The following is a 23,311-nucleotide window of genomic DNA, read 5'->3' as shown; positions in this document are numbered from 1 at the left end:
CTTCCTTAAGGAATGTATGAGATTAAGACTTTGTTCAACTTTTAAGACATTGAAGGAAGTATAAAATTATAGATCTTCTATTTAACTTTTATGGCCATATGAGGAATATATAGGAATACAAAATTTAAAAGAATTATTTTTGTTATTCTGATATAATTTTGCCTATGAGAAACCTTATTGAATCCTAATGATTGTTCCAGTTTCCTCTCAAGTCTGAACCTATGCTTGGGCATAATAATAAAACCCAGGTTTTTACCCCCATAATTTCTGCATTATGGTAAACATATATTTGGCAGCAATTACCTACCATTTGAACTCAGAGGGGAGATATTTCTCCCATAACAGTTTAAATCATTATATAAATGCTAGTTATTATTATTAAAGCCTTTTTTCCCCTCCAGGCTAAATAAATAACATCAATTCTTAAGTGATGTTCAATCACCTCTGTCTTACCAGAGAATCTCTAATTTTCATCTCCTCTTGTTTATCAATAATATCCCCCAAATGTTCTTTCTAGAATTGAATCTGATCCTACAGATATCATCTGACCCAGTAGTTTGTCTAGCCACCTATTCCTAGATATCATGCCTCTCTTAATATATCAATGGGGCGGACCGATTCCTGGTGTTATTACATAAAAATAAAAAGTTAAATCACACTAAAACAGAGATATCTTCACGGTATCACCATTATGACTAAAATCACCAGTTTTAAGGCCACCTAGTGGAGTCCTCTGCAGCCAACAGTGGTCCCCAGGACACTCTTTGAGATTGTGCCAAATCTTCAAAGCTGGAGGTTGATAAATGTCAATTTGTGCCCTGTGCTAATTTTAGAAGAGCTGTTCCCAATGTTAATGAGCAGCCTGCTTTATTTCTTACCTAATTTTGCTTGCTGGTCAGTGTTAGGAACACAGGAAAAGTGTTCTATGGGAAATGGAGCCTCCCAATGAATGAGCACAGTGGGGATATGAATTATTAAGAAGACATATTGTGTTCTGTATCTGCTCCCTCTTTTCCTTTACCTCCCCCCTTCCAGTCTTTTATTTTTTCCTGTTCTTTTTCTTTCTTTGAGATAGTCTGTGGTCTTAAATGGCTCCTCCACCCTAAAACCTCAGGTTTATTTGATTTGTATTCAATCCTGACAATTAAGCAAGCTTAACCTATGACATAGAACAAGTTTTTGCCCTTCTGCTTTCCAGCATGTATCATGCAGGAAGGCTTGGGTGCCTGTGGAGCCAGTCAGAACTGGACAGGAAATATAATAAAAGAGCTTAGAGAAGGGGAGAGAGCTTAAAGAAGGGGAAAGCTAATGCTGCCAGGCAGGAGTCTCAGCGTTCAGAGCTGGCCAATGGCACCCAGCTTTATAAGCAGTAACACTGCCCTATTTCCTTCTGCCTGAAAGCTAGGTCCTGTGCAGGACAGCAACAAGTAAAAATATCAAATTTTGGGGGGGAGAGATCAAATTCAGTTCATAACCTCACACAATTAGGTGCTGGGCACTTAGTAAAATCTTGAAGAATGAAAATAAATCTTGGTGCTCTCTCTCTCTCTCTCTCTCTCTCTCTCTCTCTCTCTCTCTCTCTCTCTCTCTCTATCTCTTGCACTTGCTCCCTCCCTCTCTCTCTCTCTCTCTCTCTCTCTCTCTCTCTCTCTCTCTCTCTCTCTCTCTCTCTCTCTCTCTCTCTCTCTCTCTCTCTCTCTGCATCTCTCTCTTTGTGCTTCTGTCTCTGTCTCTTGCACTTGCGCTCTCTCTCTCTCTCTCTCTCTCTCTCTCTCTCTCTCTCTCTCTCTCTCTCTCTCTCTCTCTCTCTCTCTCCATCTCTCTCTCTTTGTGCTTCTGTCTCTGTCTCTTGCACTTTCTCTCTCCCTCTTTGTCTCTCTCTCTCTCTCTCTCTCTCTCTCTCTCTCTCTCTCTCTCTCTCTCTCTCTCTCTCTCTCCATATCTCTCTCTCTGTGCTTCTGTCTCTGTCTCTCTCTGTCTCTTGCACTTGCTCTCTCTCTCTCTCTCTCTCTCTCTCTCTCTCTCTCTCTCTCTCTCTCTCCATCTCTCTCTCTCTGTGCTTCTGTCTCTGTCTCTTGCACTTGCTCTCTCCCTCTTTGTCTCTCTCTCTCTCTTTCTCTCTCTCCACCCCCCTCACCACATATACTCCCTCAATGGACTAGTCTTCTAATGTTTCACCCTCACATCCACTTCTATACCCCACCAAAACAATCTATTACTTGTTATTATTATTATTTTACTATTGGAGTTTCATTTTTTTTTTTTTTGCTTAAAACTCTATCACAGAATCATAAGATTTAGAGCGACTTAAATCACTTTAGTCTATCCCCACTCCACCCCCAGTTTTCCTGAAGCCCAGGTCATGTGTTTCAGGCCATACAGCTTGTAAATGACTGGGACAAATACCTCTGGAAGAAGTAATGGGCAGTTTTTTATACATATGTGTCATGCACACACATGCATTCAAGTAAAAGACTTTAGCAAAGACTTTTCTGAATAGAATTTAGAGGTCAGAAAAGTGACTGAGCACGAGGTCAGTAAATGCTGGCAGGTGGTAGAGGTGATTAGGAGTAAAGAAAACAAACTGCCAACCACACACCATTTGGTCCAAGGATTAAATGCTCTCTGGTACTTCCCTATAAGTGATATTTCTAATTCTTTCTAGTCTCCCAAACTTTGATTGTCTTTGAATAACTTCCCAAGAACAGATTCAGATCCACAGAACTAAAAGGCACACCAGTATGAGGTAGTTAAGGGAAAGTGACACCAGTGTGCCCCAGACTTGGGTGGAGGCTGCTATTTGCCATAGAAAAGTCACATAGCACCAGTAAATAGTACCAGTAGATATGGTGTTAGAAAGTAGGTTAAAGAAGAAAAAGGCCTTTTTACTCCCTGGTTCTCAGTGGTACAATATAGGCCAAATCACTTTTGGGGGAAAGCTGATAATTTTTCAGCATTTTCCAGGTATTTGTGAGGACACTGACCCTACTTGAGGAAACTGAGTCTCCATGAAGTGAGCTGATTGGCCACAAGCATGGTCTACACTTGTACTCTGTTCATCTTTTCATTCACTTGATTCTGGCGGCCCACTCAATCTCTAGTCATCTAGTTACATACATATAAACTTCTCCCTGAAAATTCAAGATATTTCTGCATAATATTCCCTCACATAGTGGCTCTGCACAATTCAACATCATATGTGTACGTGTGCCCACACATGTGTGTGTGTATATGTGTGTGTGTGTGTGTGTGTGTGTGTGTGTGTGTAGCCATAGATATGTACTCATTCAGAGATCCAAAAGAAAAGGAAAAAAGTGGTTTTAAGGGCATCAATAGATAAGGGCATGATATCCTATGTCAACAGAGGAAGGGAAAGAAAGGAGAAAAAGAAAGAAGGAAAGAAGGAAGGAAGGAAGTTTTCCAAGTGACCTATTCCAGTTTTCAATCAGCTTTACTCACAGAGATTGTTGTTTATTCTTCACTCTCAAAAAGGACTATGACATCTGGGAGACGATGCCATGACATGCAAGTAAGTTGGACTTAAGTGAGGGAGAGCTGTGCAAGGGCACCTGCCTCACTTTCCCCTCCAGAGCCATCTAGATCCAGTGGCCAGGTATAAATCAGGAGGACTGGAAATGGCCCTGGATGCAGTGGGAGACCTTGGCCTTTTTAAGCTAAGGTTTTCAACAGGATTGACAATGACTATAGTGGATATTTAGAAGGAATCAAACCTCAGCAAAAATAGCTGTTAAACACAGTATTACATGATACCTGTTTCTAGGAGTACTAAACAAAATACTCCCTGAGTGTCAAGGGGGAAATTCTTTGACGAAAGGAGCAAAACTGAAGACATCCTAGGAGGGGGAAATTGAGTTGGGTTTTAAAGCCTGGCTAAAAATACAGCAATTAAAAAGAGAGACATTCCAAACGGGGGAAACAGCGTGAGAACCAAGGTGCTTCAGATTCACAGAGAGCTCAGTTTGTCTCTGGAATTTGTCCTCTTTGGCTGGAGCACAGAATTCTCTCAGGGGAGAAATGTGAGACAAGAAAAGAAATCGAGGATGGTTCGAGGTTGGGGAAGGTCTTGAATGTTAGGCAGAAGATCTTGACCTTTATCACCAGGTAGTAAGAGCCTAGTTTCCTAGATTTATTTTCCTACCCACCCCAGAAGGCCATTGACTGGGAGGAGCCAATGAGCGCCTGACACCTTATGGTGACAGCAGTCTTCCTGTCTTAAGTCCCCGAGCTGTGACATTCTGTGGTTCTTCAGCTCTCTCCTGAATCCTCCCTGTGTCCTTTGCTCCTCCCAGAATCCCAGCTCAAGCTCCCACGTTCCCCTCAAATCCAGCAATTCATCATAAATCTAAGGGCCACCAATGGAAAGGGCAGAGGGAGGGGGACAAGGGTGAGGGGGAAGGGCGGGTGCTGGATGGGGGGCGGCCCTGGACAGTAGCAGCAGCGGTGGTGGCGGCTGCGATGGCAGCAGAGGCGGCGGCTCCTGCTCTGCAGTAAACAAGGCGCGGGGATGCTGCCGTGCCGCCGCTGCAGGTGTCTCTAGGCATTGTGGGAGAGCCGCTTCCTCTCTCCCCTCCGCTCCTCCGGCCCTGGGGCCCGCACCTGCTACAGACAGATCCCGTTATGCCCCTGCCCCGGCTCCTCTGGGAGCCGGTGGGGACTGGCGGAGCCCCCGGACGCCTCCCTCCACACACCCCCGCCCCCTCTCAGGAGAGGGGCCGCGTGCGCCCCGGCCCTTCTGGGCTCGCCTGGGGCCCAGAAGTGGCCACCCGGCTGAAAGAGAGGGAGGGGCTGGACTCGGCGCTGGCCCCGACGGACATCAGAGGAGAGGGAGGGAGAATCGCGGGGCCAGGACCCGCAGGGCCCTCATGTCCAGTCCCGAACAGCTCGGTGCGCCCCTGAACGCTGTGCCCTGAGGATGGTGGAAAAGGGATAGGGACAGCTGGGGTGATCGTGCCCCTCTCGGACTCCAGCTGCCGATCCCCATTCCCATCTCCATCCCCATCCTTATTGATCTTTGCCCCGTTTTCGTTCTGAAGCCACGCATTCCCCCCCCCCCCCGGGCTGCGCAGCCCCGGGCATCGCTTACCTGGCATCTGCGGCGGGCGAGGTAGCCGCTGGGTCTGCGGCGGATCCTGGGGAGGGGCCCTCGGGTGCAGCGGGGGCCGGGGCCGGGGCCGGGGCCGGGGCCGGGGCTCAGGATGCTCTGGCTCCGGCTCCGCTCCGCCGGCGGCTCCGGGCCCCGCCTTCGCCCCCGCCCCCCTTCGCCTCCCCCTTCTCCTCCTCTTGCCTCAGCCGCCGCTGCCTCCAAATGTGTCACACAAAGAGCAGGAAATGGCCCCAGCCACCGTGTTCTTCCCCAAGTGGCCGCGATCCCCTCACCTGGACCCGGGCGGAAGGGCGGAAGGACTCTAAATCGTTCTCCCACCATCAGGCCAGGGCTCTGCCGGCTTCCCCAGGCCGGGCCCAGGGGCCTGACTGAGCAGGAGGCGGGGACTGGGATGGGAATTGTGCACTGAAGTCTCTCTCTCCGAGAGGGGACCGCGCAGCGTTGGAGCAAAGGGAGGGGAAGGAGCGGGATGAGAACAGCAGCTGACTAGGTTCAAGTCCACATACCTCAAAGACCCTTTTCTTCCGAATCTAGGCCCAAGTGCTCCATATTTTGAGCACAACTGCACCTATCAAACATATCAGATCCCTTTTAAAAGACTGGCAGCTTGAGAGGTTGTTGTGTACCCCATCCTCCCTTCATGCAGGTCTATGAGCACAGGTCTCTTACTACTTTAATATCTCTGATTCTGGCATTCAAGGCTTTCCACACTCTAGTCCAACTCTAATCTACCTTTCGAGCCTGATATCATACTGTTCCAGTATGTTCACTCTGTTCCAGTATTCTACATCGCCTCTTTATTGACTAATCTCCATCCTTCCTATTTTTCCCTATCTTTTCCCATCTAATGTCACCCCCTTCACAAGTCACCCAATGCCTAAAATTAACATAGTGTAGTAGTGTGGTAGAAAGAGCACTGGCTTTGGAGTGAGAGGACCTGGGTTCAAGTCCTATTTCAGATATTCACTACTTGACCGTCATTTAATCTTCCCTGGACCACAATTTCCTCATCTGTAGTCAGGTAGAACGCTTTTGAGTTTCCTTAGGGCTCTAGACTTATGATCCTTGCCATATATTTTCCTGTGATGAAGTCCTTCCTTCCATGGTTAAGTCATGTACTGTCTTACCATAAAGCCTTCGTTGGTTATCAAACCATTTCTGGTTGAATTTCATTCAACCATTTAAACATAAACCACTTTCTGATCCATATCTTGTCACCTTGTTCTTAAGAGAAGCACGACAGTGTCAAATACTTTGTTAAAATGTTGTTATACTGTGCATTTCCACTGCCTCGCATAGGACCTTGCCTTGCATAGAGATGCTTAATAAAGGTTTTTTTGAATTGGGGGGATTAATGGTAATACTTTGAAGCTCATAGTTCCTTCCTCATTCTGCAAAATGGGACTGTCCCATTCAACCCTGGGACATAAACCATAGGATTATAGACTTACACTGGAAGGGAGCTTAGAGGTCATTTAGCTACCCAACTTCCTGGTTTTACAGTGGTGGAAACTGAAGTCTTTAGAAGTTGTATGACTTGCATGAGACTACACAGATAGTAAAGGCAGGATGAGAATACAGTTCAACTGAATCCCAATCCAGTCCTCTATCCATTACACCATGCTGTCATACTTTAACTGTTTTGATTCCTAAAAACTCTCCCTTGGTAAAGAGAGAAGAAAATTCTATAGAAAGTGTTTAGGAGTCAGGAGCTCCATCCAGCCTTTATCTCACACTAACTCCCCTCCTTTGTCTCTTTGGCCTTTGGTCTTCTCTAAAAGGAAAAAGTTTAAAAGTTCCTTTCAGCTCTAATGTCCTCTGAGAGTATGAATCCTTCAGTGCCCTCAAAGATATCATGACAAGGTATTCTCTCTCCTAAATATTTCATTTTTAAATAAAATAAATTTTGTTTTCTTTGGCTTTCAAATCATCCATATTTTCAATATATCACTCATTATCTATCAGAGAGTCATCTCCTTTGACAAAGAATAATTCTTCAAGAAAGGGAGATTTTTCCCCAACATATTAGAAAAAACTTGACAATGTATTCAGTTCTAAAAGTATATACCCTTGCCTCTATAAAGAGGTGTGTGTATGTGTATTTAAATATTTCTTGAAAAAGCTAAGAAGGTTCCATAAATAGCCCAAAGTATAATACACCATTTTTTATATGGTGCATTTGGTCTCAGTCTATAAGAAATTAGCCAAAATTAGTTTACCTTGCTAATGAGAACTGTACATTATTAAAGAAAATTTAAGTTAAGGGACTATGTGAGGCTATGTCAGTTCTAGAGCCAACAGTAGACTTTTCACTTTGCCCATTATCCTTTCATGACCCAGGGTTGTCTGATGCCACCTACTGGCCAGTTTCTCTGTTGGCCCCCAGTGAGGTCTGAAGGAGTTAAGGCTTTGCAGAAAATAGGGGTGAGTGTGGGAGGAGTTTTATTTATAGTGGAATGTGCGAATTTATGTGTACATTCAAAACCAAGGGTCAGTGGTTCTTAGAATTTCTCTGACTCTATTTTGGGATGCTTTTAATTTCTCATTACCATGGTTTTATTATTGCTGATTGATTGAGGAGTAGCCTTCAAACTTTTTGATCAACATAGCATTTTATCAAGTAAACATTACTTTTTGTTGACTTTTGTAACAACAGAAATGCTAATTATCCCAGGGCTCAAGTAGTTACTATAAATAGTACCCAGTTTCCCAGAGGTTAAAGGGTCATAGTTTTTTTTTTTTTTTTGCAAGAAGGAACTTTAGAGAACCTTTAGACTAAAGCCCGAATTTTATTCATTAAAAGTACATGTTTTTATTTAAAATGTATTGGTCTACCTGCCATCTGGGGGAGGGAGTGGGGAGGAGGGGAAAGATTGGAATAAAAGGTTTTGCAAGTGTCAATATGAAAAATTACTCATACATACATTTTGTAAATAAAATTTTTTTTTAAAGTAAATGTTTTATTGATGCTCCTTTTATTTTTGGAAATACTAACCCCATTCCCCAATACAGTGAACAATTCTAATAAAATATACAATATTCCTCACCTCACCTCCAAGTGTTCTCCTTTGCTTTGTTATAATCATTGTGTTTACTATTCTTTGGTTCTACTTAATGCACTCTAGCTCTTCAAGTACATCCTATTACTTTATATTTTTATGTCACAGTGAGCTTTTTTGGTCATTGTTACTTACATATTATAGGCGTACTCTTTGCTTCCGATTCTGTTACCACAAAGACTGTTGCCATGCTTATTTTGATATGTGTTGGACTTTTGTTTCTATCTTTGATCCTTTATTTTATGAATAAAGACACTAAAATGCAGAGAGTTCTTTAGATCAGAAGTCTGAAACCAGGAAGGGATCAAGAATTATCTACTTAGAGTTGGAAGGTACCTGAGAAAGCATCTAGTTCAGTCCTTTCACTTTACAGATAAAGCAACTCAGGTTCATGGAACTTAAATAACTTGCCTGTCTACATAGCAGCAGAGCTGGAATTCAAACCTAGATCATTTTGCTTGGGGTGAATTTCTAGCTTTAAAAGTTACTTAAAGGTGAGCAGCTCACATGGACACCAGCTTTGAAGATGATCCTTGTGGTCCCTTGTGGATCACAGATACTATAGGGACTTAGTGCGACTTAACAAACAAAATTTATCTCTTTAAAAGACAAAAGGGGTTAAGAATTCCAGTGTCATAGGTCTTCTGAGAATGAAGGACAAACAACAAACAAAAACAACAAAAAAGTAGATTGATGAACAACTGAAGTAGTAGATAAGCAATTACTGGAAACATGTGACAAAAGAATCCATGGGAAATGTTTCCCTCTGCCTCATACCTCTACACTTCTCACCAGAAAGTGTCATAGAGGAAAAAAGAATTGCATGGACAATCTGGAGAGATGGGTTCAGTATCATTTCTGCCACTTGCTAATGATGTGACCAAAGGTAAGTGCTTTAATTTTCCTGACCCTCATTTATAAAAAAGGAAGAGTTGGATTAGATGACCTGAGAATAGGGAAAAGAATCTAAAAGTGCAAAAATATTTGTAGTAGCCCTTTTTGTGTGGCAAAATATTGGAAATTGAGAGGATGTCCATCAGTTGGAGAATATGTCATTCAAGCTGTGGTATATGAATGCAATGGAATACTATTATGCAATAAGAAATGATGAACAGACAGATTTCAGAAAAACTTGGAAGGACTTGTATGAACTGAGGCAGAATGAAATTGAATGGAATCAGGAAAACTGTGTACACTGTATCAGCAACATTATATGATGATCAACTATGATCGACCCACTCTTCTCAGAACACAGTGATCCAAAACAAGTACAAAAGACTCACAAAGGAAGAAACTATCAATAATTAGATAAAGAACTGATGGATTAGAATGCAGATAGAAGCATAATTTTTTTACTTTAATCTTTTTCATGTTTTTTTCTTCTTTTGATCTGTTTCTTTCTTCACAACTGTGACTAATACAAATATGTATTTTGCATGATAGCACATATATAAACTAGATGGAAGTGCTTATCATCTTTGGAACAGAGAAAGGAAAAAAGAGCGGGAGGGGAGAAAAAAATTTGAAACTTAAAATCTTGTAAAAATGAATGCCAAAAATTTCCTTGAAACATAACTGGGGAAAATATAAAATATCAGTTTAAAAAAAAGTTGATGTAGTTTAATAGCTGGGAAGGTGCATGGTGATCATCTAGTCCTATAAAGTAATTTCTACTTCTATAATTCTGAATTATGGAAAATGAAGTTGGAGAATCTAGCTATTTTTCATGTATTGTAAAAACCAATATGTCATGGTATCTATGTAAGAACATCAATGTAAGTGAAGATCATATTTTACAGCTGAAAGGGACTTTAAAGACTATCTAGTCCAAGACCCTACTTTTAAAATTTAGGAACCTCAAAGCCAAAGAGCTTAATAGATTTGCTTTTGATCACGCAAAAAGTGAATAGCAAAAGTAATGGGGTCCTTTGAATTTAGATACCGATCTTTTCCCATTGCATTATGTTGAACCACAATTCCAGATGAGGCTTTTAGAAGGGTAAATCTTTCCATTAGTAATCTTTTCAATGACTTTGGTGTGTGCTGGATTGGATTTAGGACTAGAAGTGAAAATACCTGCTCTTTAGTCTTGAGTTGCCACTAATTAGTTATGTAATACTGGCAAGTCTTTTAAAACTTCTGAGGCTTAGTTTTCTAAACTATAAAAGGAGAATAGGATTCTTTCCCCTTTCTTCTTACAGATTCCCTGGCTTTCTTCAAAGCACCAGCTCAGATATTACCTCTTAGGGGGAAGTACTTCTATACTCCCCTGAAGTGTTAGTGCTCTCTTTCTCTTCCTCCTGAAATTTCTTTGTATGTATCTTGTAGTTAGTTATCCATGTACATGTTGTATACCTCCCTCCCCTAGTAGAATGTAATCTACTCGAAGGCAGGAATTATTTTTGTCTCTGTTTTTTGTGTTCCCATGATTTAGCACAGTGCCTGAGATAACATAGGAGCTTTATAAATGCTTGCTGAATTGAATAATACCTACCTTTTCTGTAAGGCAGGAAAGCATTGAAACATTGAAAAACTGTTCCAAAACTGTAGTACTGCTCCAATATAAAATATTATTAATTTTGTAGAGGAAGACATTTATGCAAGTTCTGCCCCAGAATTCAGGGCTATCCACAAGGTCATTTTTTGATACAGTAATATTTATAGGCTGGCTAGACCCAGAAAGGACTTACAGAAATCCTGGCCCTCAAAGAATTTCCATTATCATCACACACCTAGAATGTGCAATCCTTTAGGTTGGATGATGTATTGCTGTTTCTAGGATTCCAATTTTAAACGCTATTTCAGAAAGATTTTTTAAAAATGCAATGTGAGAAAGATGTGGAGGTGGTTGTGGAGGATGGCTTTGAATAAGAAATCAAGGATTTTTATTTTTTGGCCTTTCCTTTTCCTCTCTCTTTTTTCAACCTTCAAACTTACTTTTTCCAAATAACAACATTGGGATTTTCAGAAGCTGTTTCTAAAAGTATTCAAAAATGATAACCCTAAAAACCTGAATTTATTATTGTTATAGTATGTGTAGTATAATGGAAACCCAGACTAAAGACCCGAGTTTGAATTCTGTTTCTTCAGTGACCTAGCTATGTAGTTATATATAAATCTCCATTTATTTAAGCCAAAATAATCTCATCTGTAAAACAGTGATGAGACACAGCATAGGATATAGCATAGAGAGCTGTCTTCATAATCAGAACAATCTGAACTCAAGGACTTGCCTTAGATACATACTCTTGTTGTATGACCCTGAATAAGTCATTTAACTTTCCAAGTCCCAGAGAACTAAGTTGCTTAAAAAATTCAAATCTGCTTTTGTTGAGGTAATTTCCTAATTGGAACACCCTAAACAGAAATTACAAATTTGGACTCTCTCCCTCCCCTTCCTTGTCCAAATGGAAATAATTATAATTATAGTGTTATTATGCTATCCTCCCTGACAGCTATGCATATTGTAAACCTCAAAATATTGTATAAATGTAACCATTATTTGTCTTAAGTCTGGCCCAGTTTTCCTGAGTGGAGTGAAATTTGACTTCTGATTGGCTCAGAAGCCCTTCAGGATAATACTACAGACGGTTCAGGGAGAGTTTGAGACAGGTGATTGAGAAAAACAAGTAAGAAATTTTGAATGGTAGGTTGGAAATTCTCTGATCACTCCTGCCCAGCCACAGATATGTGGAAAAGTTAGCATCTAGCATGTCTCTTGATTATCAGTATCTGAAACTGCTAAGACTTCTGAGAGACTTCCCCGTGAGATCATTCTCTTTCCTCCAAAGCTAAGATCTTAACTCCCAAAGAGCTCATCTACTCTCATGTAGACTTTTGTCTGCTCTAATTTGTGTATCTCCCCAACATCTGTTTGCTTTTTATTTTGACAAAGAGACTTTACTTGCTTTTTGCGATAGCTTTTATATAACTAATGTTATCATTGATAGAAATGAGCTAAGTTAGCAATGGTAAGCTAAATGTTACCTTCCCCTTGAGAATGATTTTTATTTTCCAGGAATCATACATTCCTCTGTTAAAATATTGATTCAGTGTCTTGATAATAGATTTTAAAAAAAACCTAGCTGCATATGCATGAGATCTTAATTACAAATGGTTCCTTGACTCTTGCAATCTATTCTTGAGGTTTTGCAGATATAATTAAGATAAGCTTAGGGAATGGACCTGTGATTTCATTTGTGTGGAGAAGTTCTAGGTGAGGAAACTCCCTCTATCAATGGAAGCTGGTACCTTATTAGTTTGTTGTTATTTTCTCAAGAGAAAATAAAGATTGTGTAACCCTAGAGAGTTGCCAGAGAGCACTAAGGGTTAAGTGACTTGCCCATGGTAAAAGAGAGAGTCAATGTGTGTTAGAGATGGGACTTAATCTATGTTTTACTGCCTTCCAGGCTATATATCTTCAGTGATATGTCACCTCCTTGGAAAGATAGTAATTCATAATAAAATGTCTATGGTATCATGGAACAAGAGCTGTGGACTTGAGTTTTAGTTCCACATTTGCCACTAATCCACACCTTTATTGTGCCTTTTTGTGCCTCAGTTTCTTTAATTGTAAGATGAAGAAGTCAGATCAGGGATTCTTAAGCTAGGATCCAGGAGATCTGTGAACTTGGATGGGGAGAGAAGGGGGATTTATTTATCATACTAATCTCTAACTGAAATTTAGCATTTGCTTCCACAAAACTGTCAAACTGAACTTTCTAAAGCTTAGCTCTAAACATGTCACTCTGCTATTAAAACAAAACAAACAAAAAACAAACAACTTGTAGAGTTCCCTATTGCCTTCAGACTGAAACATCAATTTTTCTTTCTGTTTCTTTTTTTTTTTAAGCCTTTCTTGACTTGGACCCTTCCTACACTTCTGTCTTTCTCACCCCTTCAAAAACTGTGATCATTTGGCACTGATCTCTTAGGTATTATTGAAACAACTCTTTCTCCCTTCCTCCTTCCCTCCCTCCTTTCTTCCCTCCCATTCTTCCTCCCTCCCTCTTTCTCAGCCTTCTTTCCTTTTTCCTTCCTTTCCTACATTCCTTCCTTTCTCCTTTCTTCTTCTTTTTCTCTTTTTCTACCTCTCTCCCTTCTTCCCTTCTTTCATTCCTCCCTTCTTTCTTTCCTCCTTTCAAGTCTCAGTTCAAATTCCAAACTTCTGAAAGAAGTAATTGAGATTCATATTTAACTAACACATTTTCTATGAAATCTTTTCAGTCCCTCTCCCAGTTGTTAGAGATCTCTTCCTCTCAGGTTTCTTTGTTTTATATTTATTTGTGTGTACTATTTATATATCCCCATCTCTCCAATTCCACTCCCATAAAAAGTAAGCCTCTTGAGGACAGAGATTGTTTCATATTTGTTTTTGTACCTCCAATGCTTAGATGAACTTAACAAATATTTGTTTAATTAAATTAGGATTCCCCTTTGCCTGTAAATTCATAGACATATGATCTGCTGCCAGTGATTCTTTTCCCATTCAAATGATATGAGAGCTATTCAGCTCTCTGCTGAATTACAACTGGTAATTTTGGTGCCCAGGGCAAGCAGTAAAATAACATGCCTTCAAAATAGTTTTGTAATTCCCAAAGTGAAAATACAAGAAAAATCAAGAATGATTAAATTGAGCAGGAGATGAGATTTTAGGATTCCAATTTAGGAAGAAACCCTGGGATCCTGACTTCTATGGAGAGAGATACTAGGACATTGGTTCCCCTACTTCTAAGATGAAACAAAGCTTCAAGATAATCCTCCAGGGCAAAAAAAGAATAGGTCCTGGCACGCTGCCCAGCATTGGGAGGGAGAACCTAAGAAACCATGAAGATACTGTTGCTTGGATGGGAGAAAGGAGCACAGAATATTCTGGGGTGAAGGTCACCTGGACTTTACCAGTTTAGGGAAAACAACCTGGCAGTTTCCTAAATTGATTAATTGTTCTTTCGAAACAGGTGCTAATGTTAGTTACTTCAATATAGATAAACAGAACAAGGCTGTCTAAATGTAAGAATAACTTTGAAAATTGAACAATCTTTGTAAGTTTGTGTGTCCTGTAAATTTTGGTGCATTAAAATCTCCACTGCTTTGTCTTAGTTATAGATCTACTGAATTTATATTTGGTATGGTTAAAAGACAGAGATTCTAGAATAGGATTAGGATCCGGGCTTTTTTGACTCAATGTCCAATGCTTTGTTGACTATACTATACAAAATGATTACGGGCCAGATCACAGCTGCCTTCAATGTAAAATAAACTAAGTAAATACAAATCTGGGGAAAATGAAGGCAAGAATGGAATGCATATTTTATATATGTTAATCAATAGGGGATATTTTTCTGAAATATAGGTTGGAACAGATGGTCACAGAAATTCTCCCAACTCTGAAATTCTGAGATTCTATGGAGCATTCCTACATTTGAATGTGGTTATGGACTGTGTCATCTTGGCTATATAAATTAACCTCAGTGACCTGCCTTCTGTCCTTTAGCTACCTCCATTGCCACTAAAAAGAAGTGTTTGGTTATTTCACACAGTGAAAAAGGCTTAACTTTTAGCCTTTGTTAGAGACATAAGTTGTTCACCATTAGGGTTGAAATTATTTGGTTGTTTTCCCCATTTGAGATTTTCTTTGCAAAAATACTGTAGTGGTTTGCCATTTCCTTCTTCAGTTCATTTGACAGACGAGAAAACTGAGGCAAATAGGGTTAAGTGACTTGCCCAGAGTCATAGAGCTAGGAAGAATCTGAGATCAATTTGAGTTTAGGTCCTCTAGGCCTGGTGCTCTATCTACTACACCATCTAACTGCCCATTAGGACTGAAACCAAGGTGTTTTGTATCCATTAAAAGCCTTAAATCTTGATTTTTTTTTGGTCAAGAATATAAGGAAGGTGTGTATGAGTGACAACCCCGGTCCCTATTGCCAAAAGCCCAGGCATGATACATTTCATTTCTCCCTTAGGGTTCTCCAGCAATATGAAGAGACTTGGGGGAGGGTGACTGATTTCTGCCATTGTTATCCCCACCAACAATGTTCCCTCAGTTTTAGGAGTCCCATGTAACCCAGTTCTATTTAACTACATCACATAATAGATTTTAGAAAAAAAATATTTATTTCAAAGGCATAGCAAGAACAAACAACCAAACATTTCCTGACTCTAAACAAAGATGGAGGCATAATCCATCTTTATACCACTTCAGGCTCTGAGGAGAGGAAAGGGATTAGGTTCACAGTTTAACACAATTTCTATATAGAATTTGTCTTACCAAGTTCCAAGTCCAAAGTCTCCCTGGGCTTGGGTCCCAGCATCCTAACTTTTTAGGTCTTTCCTGCTGCGTTGGCAACAACATCTATCCTGGAATTCAGGCTCTAATGTTATCATTAGATTCCATCTCTGGATCCTACAGCAAAGCCCCAAATCTAATTCTTAGGGCCAGCAGAACTAAAAAGGAGAAGGATGTTCAATCCATAGTGACCCTGTTTAGGAGGAACAAGACCTTCAACCCCATGCACATTAAGAGAGAGAGACAGAGAGAGACTATTCTAAGTCTGGTAGTTTTATAGGCTCGACCTTTTCCAACTACCCAGTCAATGGAAAGAAATCTCTCTTCACCTTGTGGTAAGGTAACATGTGATGCCCTCAACCAGAAGCATCAGATCTTTGTCACCCTCGACATGGTGCCCCTGTCTTGGGTCATTTGCACAGCAAAACCTCATTACAGGCCCATTGGGGGCTCCCCGTTGGTGCTTATACTAGCATTTTACAAAATGATAGAATAATTAAACAATAGATCTTAGAATATATTTAGAACAGTCTTTGATAATGTAACAGAGTAAAGTATGTTGCTCAGGGTCATACAGCTACTAAGTGTCTGAGGCACTGCAGTGCTGCCTAGCTGCCTCATACTATGTGTTCCCTGTTCACCTCAATTTTAAAGTTTAAAAGGCAGCTTGGTGAATAGAAAAAGACCAGGATTTTGGAACTTTCAGACTCAAATTCTGTGGTTCTGACCAGACTGCTTCCTGCTCATGTTTTTTCACTGATTTTTTTTTCTTGATGGGATTATGGTTGTTACTCATCGCCCTGTGCTATATTAACATAGAGAGCCCTCTAAAGAAGCCCTAGGGCCTCAAAGTTCATTGAGGACATGTATAAATGGATTTATTGTATGTTCTTCCTCTGTGGTATGTATGTTTCAATATCAGGAGTCTCAGCCAGTTTGTCTGCGGCCCTCTAGCAGAGAGCCACTGTAGGCTAAAACCAAATGTCAGTCTTTGCCTTTGGTACAAAGGTATGGTGTCTTGATCTTGGGAGGTTGTCCCAAGGCTAATGTATTCTGCCTTTTGTAGTTCACAGCTGGCCTATGGTGTTCAGCATTTGGAACCACATTTTGAGACAGCCCCTGATTTAGCGGTAACATCCAGTGAAGGAGAATGAGAGTGATAATCAGCTGAAGGATGGAAAAAAGACTTAAGCAATGCTTCCAAACTTCTTTGTGTCTCAGACCCAAACAAGCTTATGGACCCTTTCTCAGAATGATGTTTTTAATTTCATAAAATAAAATACATAGGATTGCAAAGAAAACCAATTATGTTAAAATCGTTATCTTTATTTTTAAAGTTTCCATCAGGTTAAGAAGGTCTGATTTAAGAGGACATGACAGCTGTGCTCCAGTCTTTGAAGAACTAGCATATGGAAGAGGGATTATTACCCTTGCTCTGTTTAGCTCCAAAGAATAAAACTAAGAACTTTGAGGAGAGATTGCAAAGAGGCAGATTGAGGTTTGATTGCAGGAAATACTGAAATCCAAGCTGTACAAAAGTGAAATAAGCAACCTCAGGAGGCTCAGGTTCCCCTTCATTAGCTGTCTTCAAGCAGTGTTTGACCACAGCCTATTTCTGCCTTTCTTGGTAATCCTGGTGTTTAGCACTGTTCCTGGAACACAGTGAGTACTTAATGAATGTTTGTTGATTGATTGATTCACTTATTGAGAATGTTGTGGAGGGAATTCTTGTTCAGCTCTAGGTTGGACTAGATGACCTTGAAGTCCTTTTGTGGGGATTAAAATTATCCCATCTACAATAAGAGAGATTGGGGCAGAGCTCTGAGCCAATGGAACTTTATTAAAGGGTCCATGGACTTCAGATCTTCTTCATGATCTGAGATGCTTCCTCCTTCCAGGGCCCTATTTTTATACGGCTAGATGTCCATTCATTCTGGAACAGCTATATAAAATACAGAATAAAAAATAAGAAAAAGCTCAGTGGCTCATTGGGTAGAGTGTGCAGCCTGGAGTACAGAAGATCGAAGTGTGAATGCAACTTCAATCATTTGACTTGTCTACCTAAATTTCCTTATCTATAAAATGGGGATAATAATAGTACTTAAATTCCAGGGTTGTTGTGAGAATTAAATGAGATCAAATTTGCAAAAGGTTGCAAACTTTAAAGCATTATATTAAAGCCACTTAAGATTATGATTATGATTATGATTATGATTATGATTATTATTATTTTGCTCCACACCAAGATTTCTCCCAGATCATTCATCAAGAATCCAGATGAGAAATATATGACCAGGTAAATTGTAGATACAATATCATACTAGATTCCAGGTATTTCTACAGAATTCCACAGAATTCTTATGCCAGAAATTCTCTTCCTTCTCACTCCACTTCTCACTCTGATACTACAAGATATAATCCTACTTTCCTCATCCCATTTAATTCTTGTCCCTTCTCTCTGTTAATTATCTCCAAATTGCATGCTGTTCTTCCTATCATTGAGCTCCTTGAGAGCAGATAGTGGTTTTTTTTTTGTTGTTGTTATTGTTGTTTGTTTTCTTTTCTTTTTACCTTTTTTTATATCTATTCCCAGAAGTTAGCACATAGTAAGTGCTTAATAAGTATTTATTGACTGAATTACTAGAGAAGCAGTGTGGTCTAGTTTCAACTGTAGGATTTGAAGAAAGTAGGGAGGTAAGTTAAAATCTGCCTTAAATGTTTTTAGTTGTGTAATAAAATCACTTAACATCTTTGAGACTCAGTTTCCTCATCTGTAAAATAAGGATAATAATATCTGAAGTTCCTACTTCACAAGGTTGTTATGAAGATCAAATGAGATAAAGTATCTGCATGTATGCTAGCTATTATTATTACAGCATGTGGGGAAAACAGATGCTTTCTCACCCACAGAGAATGGTCTTCTGGTTAATTAAGTGTCTCCGATGGAGTAGTAACTTATTAGTGGCTCAAGTTATTTCTTTCAATGTGAGTCTCTGAAGTCCTTTTCCCCTCATCTTCTAAGCAGCTGAATTGTAAAGCTTTATGGAAAACCTTTCCCTTTCCCTCTCTGGCACAGTCTGCAAACTGTGGCCCAAAGGTCAAATCCAGGCCAATAAGTTAAGAATATTTTTACATTTTAAAATATAATAAAACTTTTTTTTTAAAAGGAAAAATCATTCATAGCTCATTGCCTTATAGGCTACTTACCTTGGCTCTTTAGACTCAATATTGTTCTAGATCATTAAGTACTCAGAAGTTAATATTACAGCAATAATTGGTGGTCATTTGCTAAGCACCTATTATGTGTCAGGCATTGTGAATGATTCTGGGTATACAAAAACACAAGTAAAAAGGAGTCCCTGAACTTAAGAGTTTACCATTTGTCTGGAGAAAACAATAAATACATATACAGATATATTCAAAACCTCTGCAAAATTGTGGTTGTTGTTCATCCTTCATTTTTGAAGATCACTGACAATACAGGGCAATATCTTGACCAGCACATGAATTGGATTTAAGAGAGGCAGAGTCTCACAGGATTGTTCAGCTTCACTGTCTCTTCCAGAATCATCCAAGTCCAGAGGCCAAGACAAAAAATCTTGACCAGGATGCAATGGATGACCTTGGCAGCTTTAATGTCTTACTAAGCTCTAGGGTTCAACAGTGTTTGCTTCAACCTTCATGATCATTGGAATAAATCGTTCTCTTTGGCCATTCTGCCCCTAGTGAAGCCTTCACATGCTCCTAACTCACGCAAGGGTTTAAGGTCTTTTGCTTGCCCTTGACTTGGTTTAGCTCAGGTGATTTGGGGATGGCACCAATAGCTTGGGGAGGAGCATAATGAGGATCAGAAACTTTTGAATAAAACTTTTCTGACAAGGTGAATCCCAGTGTTGAAATGGACTCCGGAAGGCACCTCATCCAACCTGTACTTAAAACAAAAAGCCTATGGTTTCCCCATAAGAGGACACTCAGTTTCTACTTACAGTCTTCAAGTGATGGAGAACTTATGACTCCCTGATGAAATCCATTTCATTTTTAATTGTTAAGAATTTTTTTCATTATGCTGGAAATAAAATGTACTTTGGAAATTAATGTCATTTAATGGGCACACATTACCTTCTAAAGTTAAGATGACCAGTTTAATCTCTTTAACATATTCTTTGAAAACTTTTGAAGATTAATTTCCCCTTAAATTTTTTCTTTTACAGGCTTTACATGGCTTTATTACTACATGGCTTTAGGCTCCCTCAGCATCCATGAGCATCCTCTTCTGTATAGGCTCAAGATTGTCACCTCCTAAAATGGTGAGCCCAGAACCAGGGGTGACCCAATCAAGGAAGAAGACAGCAGAATTATTATAATCCCTCTTTCTGGATACTATCCCTCTATTAATATGGCCTAAAAGTTCTTTAATCTATTGAGATTTGGTTGGTTGCTATAAGACACTGCTATCTGCTATTGGGCTTGTATGCCCACAAAACTACCAAATCTTCTTTACAGTTTTTCTAGATACATCTTTCCTATTCCATGTCTTTGCAATTGATTTTTTGAACCCAAGTATTGTACTTTATCCTTGGCCTTATTAAATTTTATTAGCTTCAGTCCCTTCTTTCAATCTTCAAGACCCCTACTTTATCTTGTTCTGGCATCCAACATGTTATCTATCCCTCTAAGTTTTATATATTTCAATTTGATTGGGTTGGGGATCTATGCCTTCATCTTTATCTCTGTTAAAAATACTAAATAGGGCAGGGATAAGGACAAAAATCTCAGAAACTCCACTGGAGACATCCTTCTTTATTGGTTTCAATTTATTTACTAATCTTTGGGTCCAGTTAATTAGTCAGTTTTGACCCTACGTAAAAGTTTAGGTTTTTATTTATCTCATTAAGCTAGATCCAGGTGAGAGTTTTTTATAGGCATGAAAGTTTTGGTTAATGTGTTATATTCGATATTTGGACTGAAATCTTACCATACACAGTGGGAAGAATTGCATTTATTGAACATGACTGACTTTATGCTTTGTGCAATAAGAAAAATTATAACATTTATTGTATATTACTTCATCTCCATTGCTAGATACAGTTGTCAACTCATAAATACTATAATTCATTGAAATATAAATATATACTCTCAAAGGAATATTGCAGATAAATGCAAAATAAGACTACAATTGAAAACTGATCCAAATGTGAGTCTCTATTATTAAGATACCATTTTCAGAGAAAAAACCAACAGAAAAAAGTGGATTTGAAGCACTGGATAGCTGAAGAATGAAATATATCCACAGATCCTGTCAAATTCACAATGAAATTGCTTGAAAAAGAAAACAAGCAAACAACATAACAGAGGATATTATAGAAAACAAAAAGACCACTGGAATCAATCAGTCCAGATGCTTCTATTCTAGGCTAAAAGTTTCAGAGGTCTAGAATATTTCCAAAGAAAAGTCTGACTTTTAGCCCCACCATTAAAATAAAACAAATGTTTTATATATATATATATATATATATATATATATATATATGTATATATATATATATATATATATATATATATATATATATATATATATATATATATATATATATATATATATATGAATTATTTTGGTTGGGTAAATGAAATCATCTGCTCCCCTTAAAGGTATTGAAACATTTGAATCTCAGATTAGCAAATTATTCCATAGTCTAAAAAGAACATATTATGACATATTCAGTAATTTCTCAAATAACTATCTGAATAAAATAGAAAACTGACTTATCTTGTATTAGGCTACAAGGTGTTAAAAAAAATAGACTGCAGAAGCTTTTCTTCAAAGTCTGCCTAAAAATAAACCAACCACTACTAATAAAAATCCAACAACATGAAAACCTGGTATTTTATATTTTTCTCCTTCAATACAGAATTAGAAATAGCAATGTCACAACTTATACAGTAAATGGATTCTTATAATAATGTTGCTTGGCATGCAATTTTGGGGGGTTGGGCCACTAATGTATCAAACACTATTATTTTCCAAATGATCAGAGTCTAATCATTTCTAAAAAGCTGAACAATATAAGGATTTTTGACAGATATAGTCTTTGTAGTCCTTGTATCCACTAGATGCTTAATAAATGTATGTTTAAGCAGCTAGAAGACTGGACCTGGAGTTAGTTCAAATATGACGTCAAGGTCTAGCTATAAGATCCTGGATAGGTCATCTAACTTCTCTTTACCTCAGTTTCCTCAGCTGTAAAATAAAAGCACCAACCTCACAAGAAATAAAATGAGATAATATTTGTAAAGCACCCAGCACAGTACTGGTCTGGCACATAGCAGGTGCTTACTTAATAAATGATTGCTTTTTGCCTTGTTCACATGCTGAACTAAACTGTAGTATGATCACAGTGAGAAGTAAAAGATACAGAGCAGAAGAATGGGAATTACATTCTAGTCTACAGGATCGCTGCCCGTGGTAATCAACCTGGGACTGACTTAAGGAGATCAAAAACCTCGCAGACTTGTTTTCTCTTTTTGCTCTTGCCTCCTACCTAGGTAACTGACTGAGGGATTTCTCACTCATCTAACAATTGCCACCCACCTGCGTTTGAGAGAGAATGCACTGACTCCTTGTTCCTTCTCGATGCTTGTGAATCTTGGAACTTACCCCTAATTGTAAACCTTCCATTTTGCCTTCCCGCATCCCTCCAGAAACACAAGACTCACATAGTGACTTGGCAACTCCTGATGCTAAGAACAAAGCAATGCAGAGAGCTCCATTAAAGGTGCTGGTGACCCATTTTTAAATACACAGTTTTTTCTCCTGCTCAGTAAGAGATGGGGGCTCCATCCATCTCCTCTGAGCAGACATGTGCCAGGATTGCTAGCTGCAACTACAGCCAGCTGCTGCTGAGCCTATCCACGCCATGGAGTCATTTCAACCTCCTCTGCACATGGGCAGGAAGCTGTGGTTCTCGGTGGTGGGCAATGTACCTGGCACAGCTGATGCAGCTCCCTGTTTCCTTGTGGGGGTGGGTAGGGGAGTGCTTGCTTGTTCTGCTGCAAAGCATGTGGGCCTGAAAGGCTTTGAAAACTCTGGGGTGTGGAGTTATTGAGTCTAATGAAAGGTTCATTTAGGCCATGGGGTTAGAACACAGCTTCCTCCTTCCCCATTTTATAGTCAAGGTGTGCAAGAAATACCCCACAAAAAGTTGCCGGATTGAGTCTTATTCTCCGTGCATGAAGTTAGTTGAGTAGTGGGCTTCAGGACAGGACAGTTGTGACCTCTGCCACCTTTTCTGTATTTCAGTCTGGCTCCCTCTATTCTCTAGGCAACTCTCAAATTACAGCTTTCCTAGCAGCTCTGGAGCCTGGCTCATGCAGGTCTCAGGGCCTTTAGAAAGGGTTGGGACGGAGGCTGTCCTTAATGCTCTGTGAAGGTAGGAACTCCCTGTCCCCACTTAGACGGTTGCTGCCCAGGGGGCCGTAGAGACCTCTGGTTAGAGCTTGTATTTGGCAGTTCCCAGAGATTCTGGCTTAAAGTGCAGATTCAGCGATTTCAGCCAGCTGACACAGCAGGCTAGCAAAAGATGGTCTGTCTTCTGGTTTCTAGAGAGAGGGAGGAAAGCACAGTAGTGTGAATCTTCCCAGGAAACAAATCCAATAGCCCTAAAGCAGTGTTTCCCATCCTGTAACAGTCCAAATCATGATTTGCCAACACACTCTCAACCATTACAAATAAACAAGAGATGTGTGTGTGTGTGTGTGTGTGTGTGTGTGTGTGTGTACAGACATTGAACAAAAAACCCCAAACCATAATTTAACTTTTTGAATCTTTAAGTAATTGAAGTA

The 23,311-nt window shown here is 39.6% G+C and overlaps 2 protein-coding genes across 3 annotated transcripts in view; both read right to left on the bottom strand.

Moving 5' to 3' along the window:
* CYFIP2 (cytoplasmic FMR1 interacting protein 2) overlaps nucleotides 1-5,252 on the bottom strand; it is a 136,041-nt gene extending 130,789 nt beyond the window's left edge. Inside the window, exon 1 of one of the 2 annotated variants that reach the window (XM_074291921.1) lies at nucleotides 5,105-5,252. The gene's annotated coding sequence lies outside the window, so the exon portion shown is untranslated. The remainder of the gene's footprint in view (nucleotides 1-5,104) is intronic. The other variant, XM_074291923.1, reaches the window with a different exon arrangement.
* A 15,244-nt stretch (nucleotides 5,253-20,496) lies between these two features.
* ITK (IL2 inducible T cell kinase) overlaps nucleotides 20,497-23,311 on the bottom strand; it is a 91,352-nt gene continuing 88,537 nt past the window's right edge. Inside the window, exon 17 of the mRNA XM_074291920.1 lies at nucleotides 20,497-23,068. Within this exon, the coding sequence (XP_074148021.1) occupies nucleotides 22,997-23,068 (72 nt within the window). The 3' untranslated portion in view covers nucleotides 20,497-22,996. The remainder of the gene's footprint in view (nucleotides 23,069-23,311) is intronic.

Source organism: Sminthopsis crassicaudata, chromosome 2 (assembly GCF_048593235.1).
Source record: "Sminthopsis crassicaudata isolate SCR6 chromosome 2, ASM4859323v1, whole genome shotgun sequence".
NCBI classification, from domain to species: Eukaryota; Metazoa; Chordata; class Mammalia; order Dasyuromorphia; family Dasyuridae; genus Sminthopsis; species Sminthopsis crassicaudata.
The sequence above is the reverse complement of the archived record's forward strand: the minus strand, read 5'-3'. Positions and strand labels throughout refer to the sequence as shown.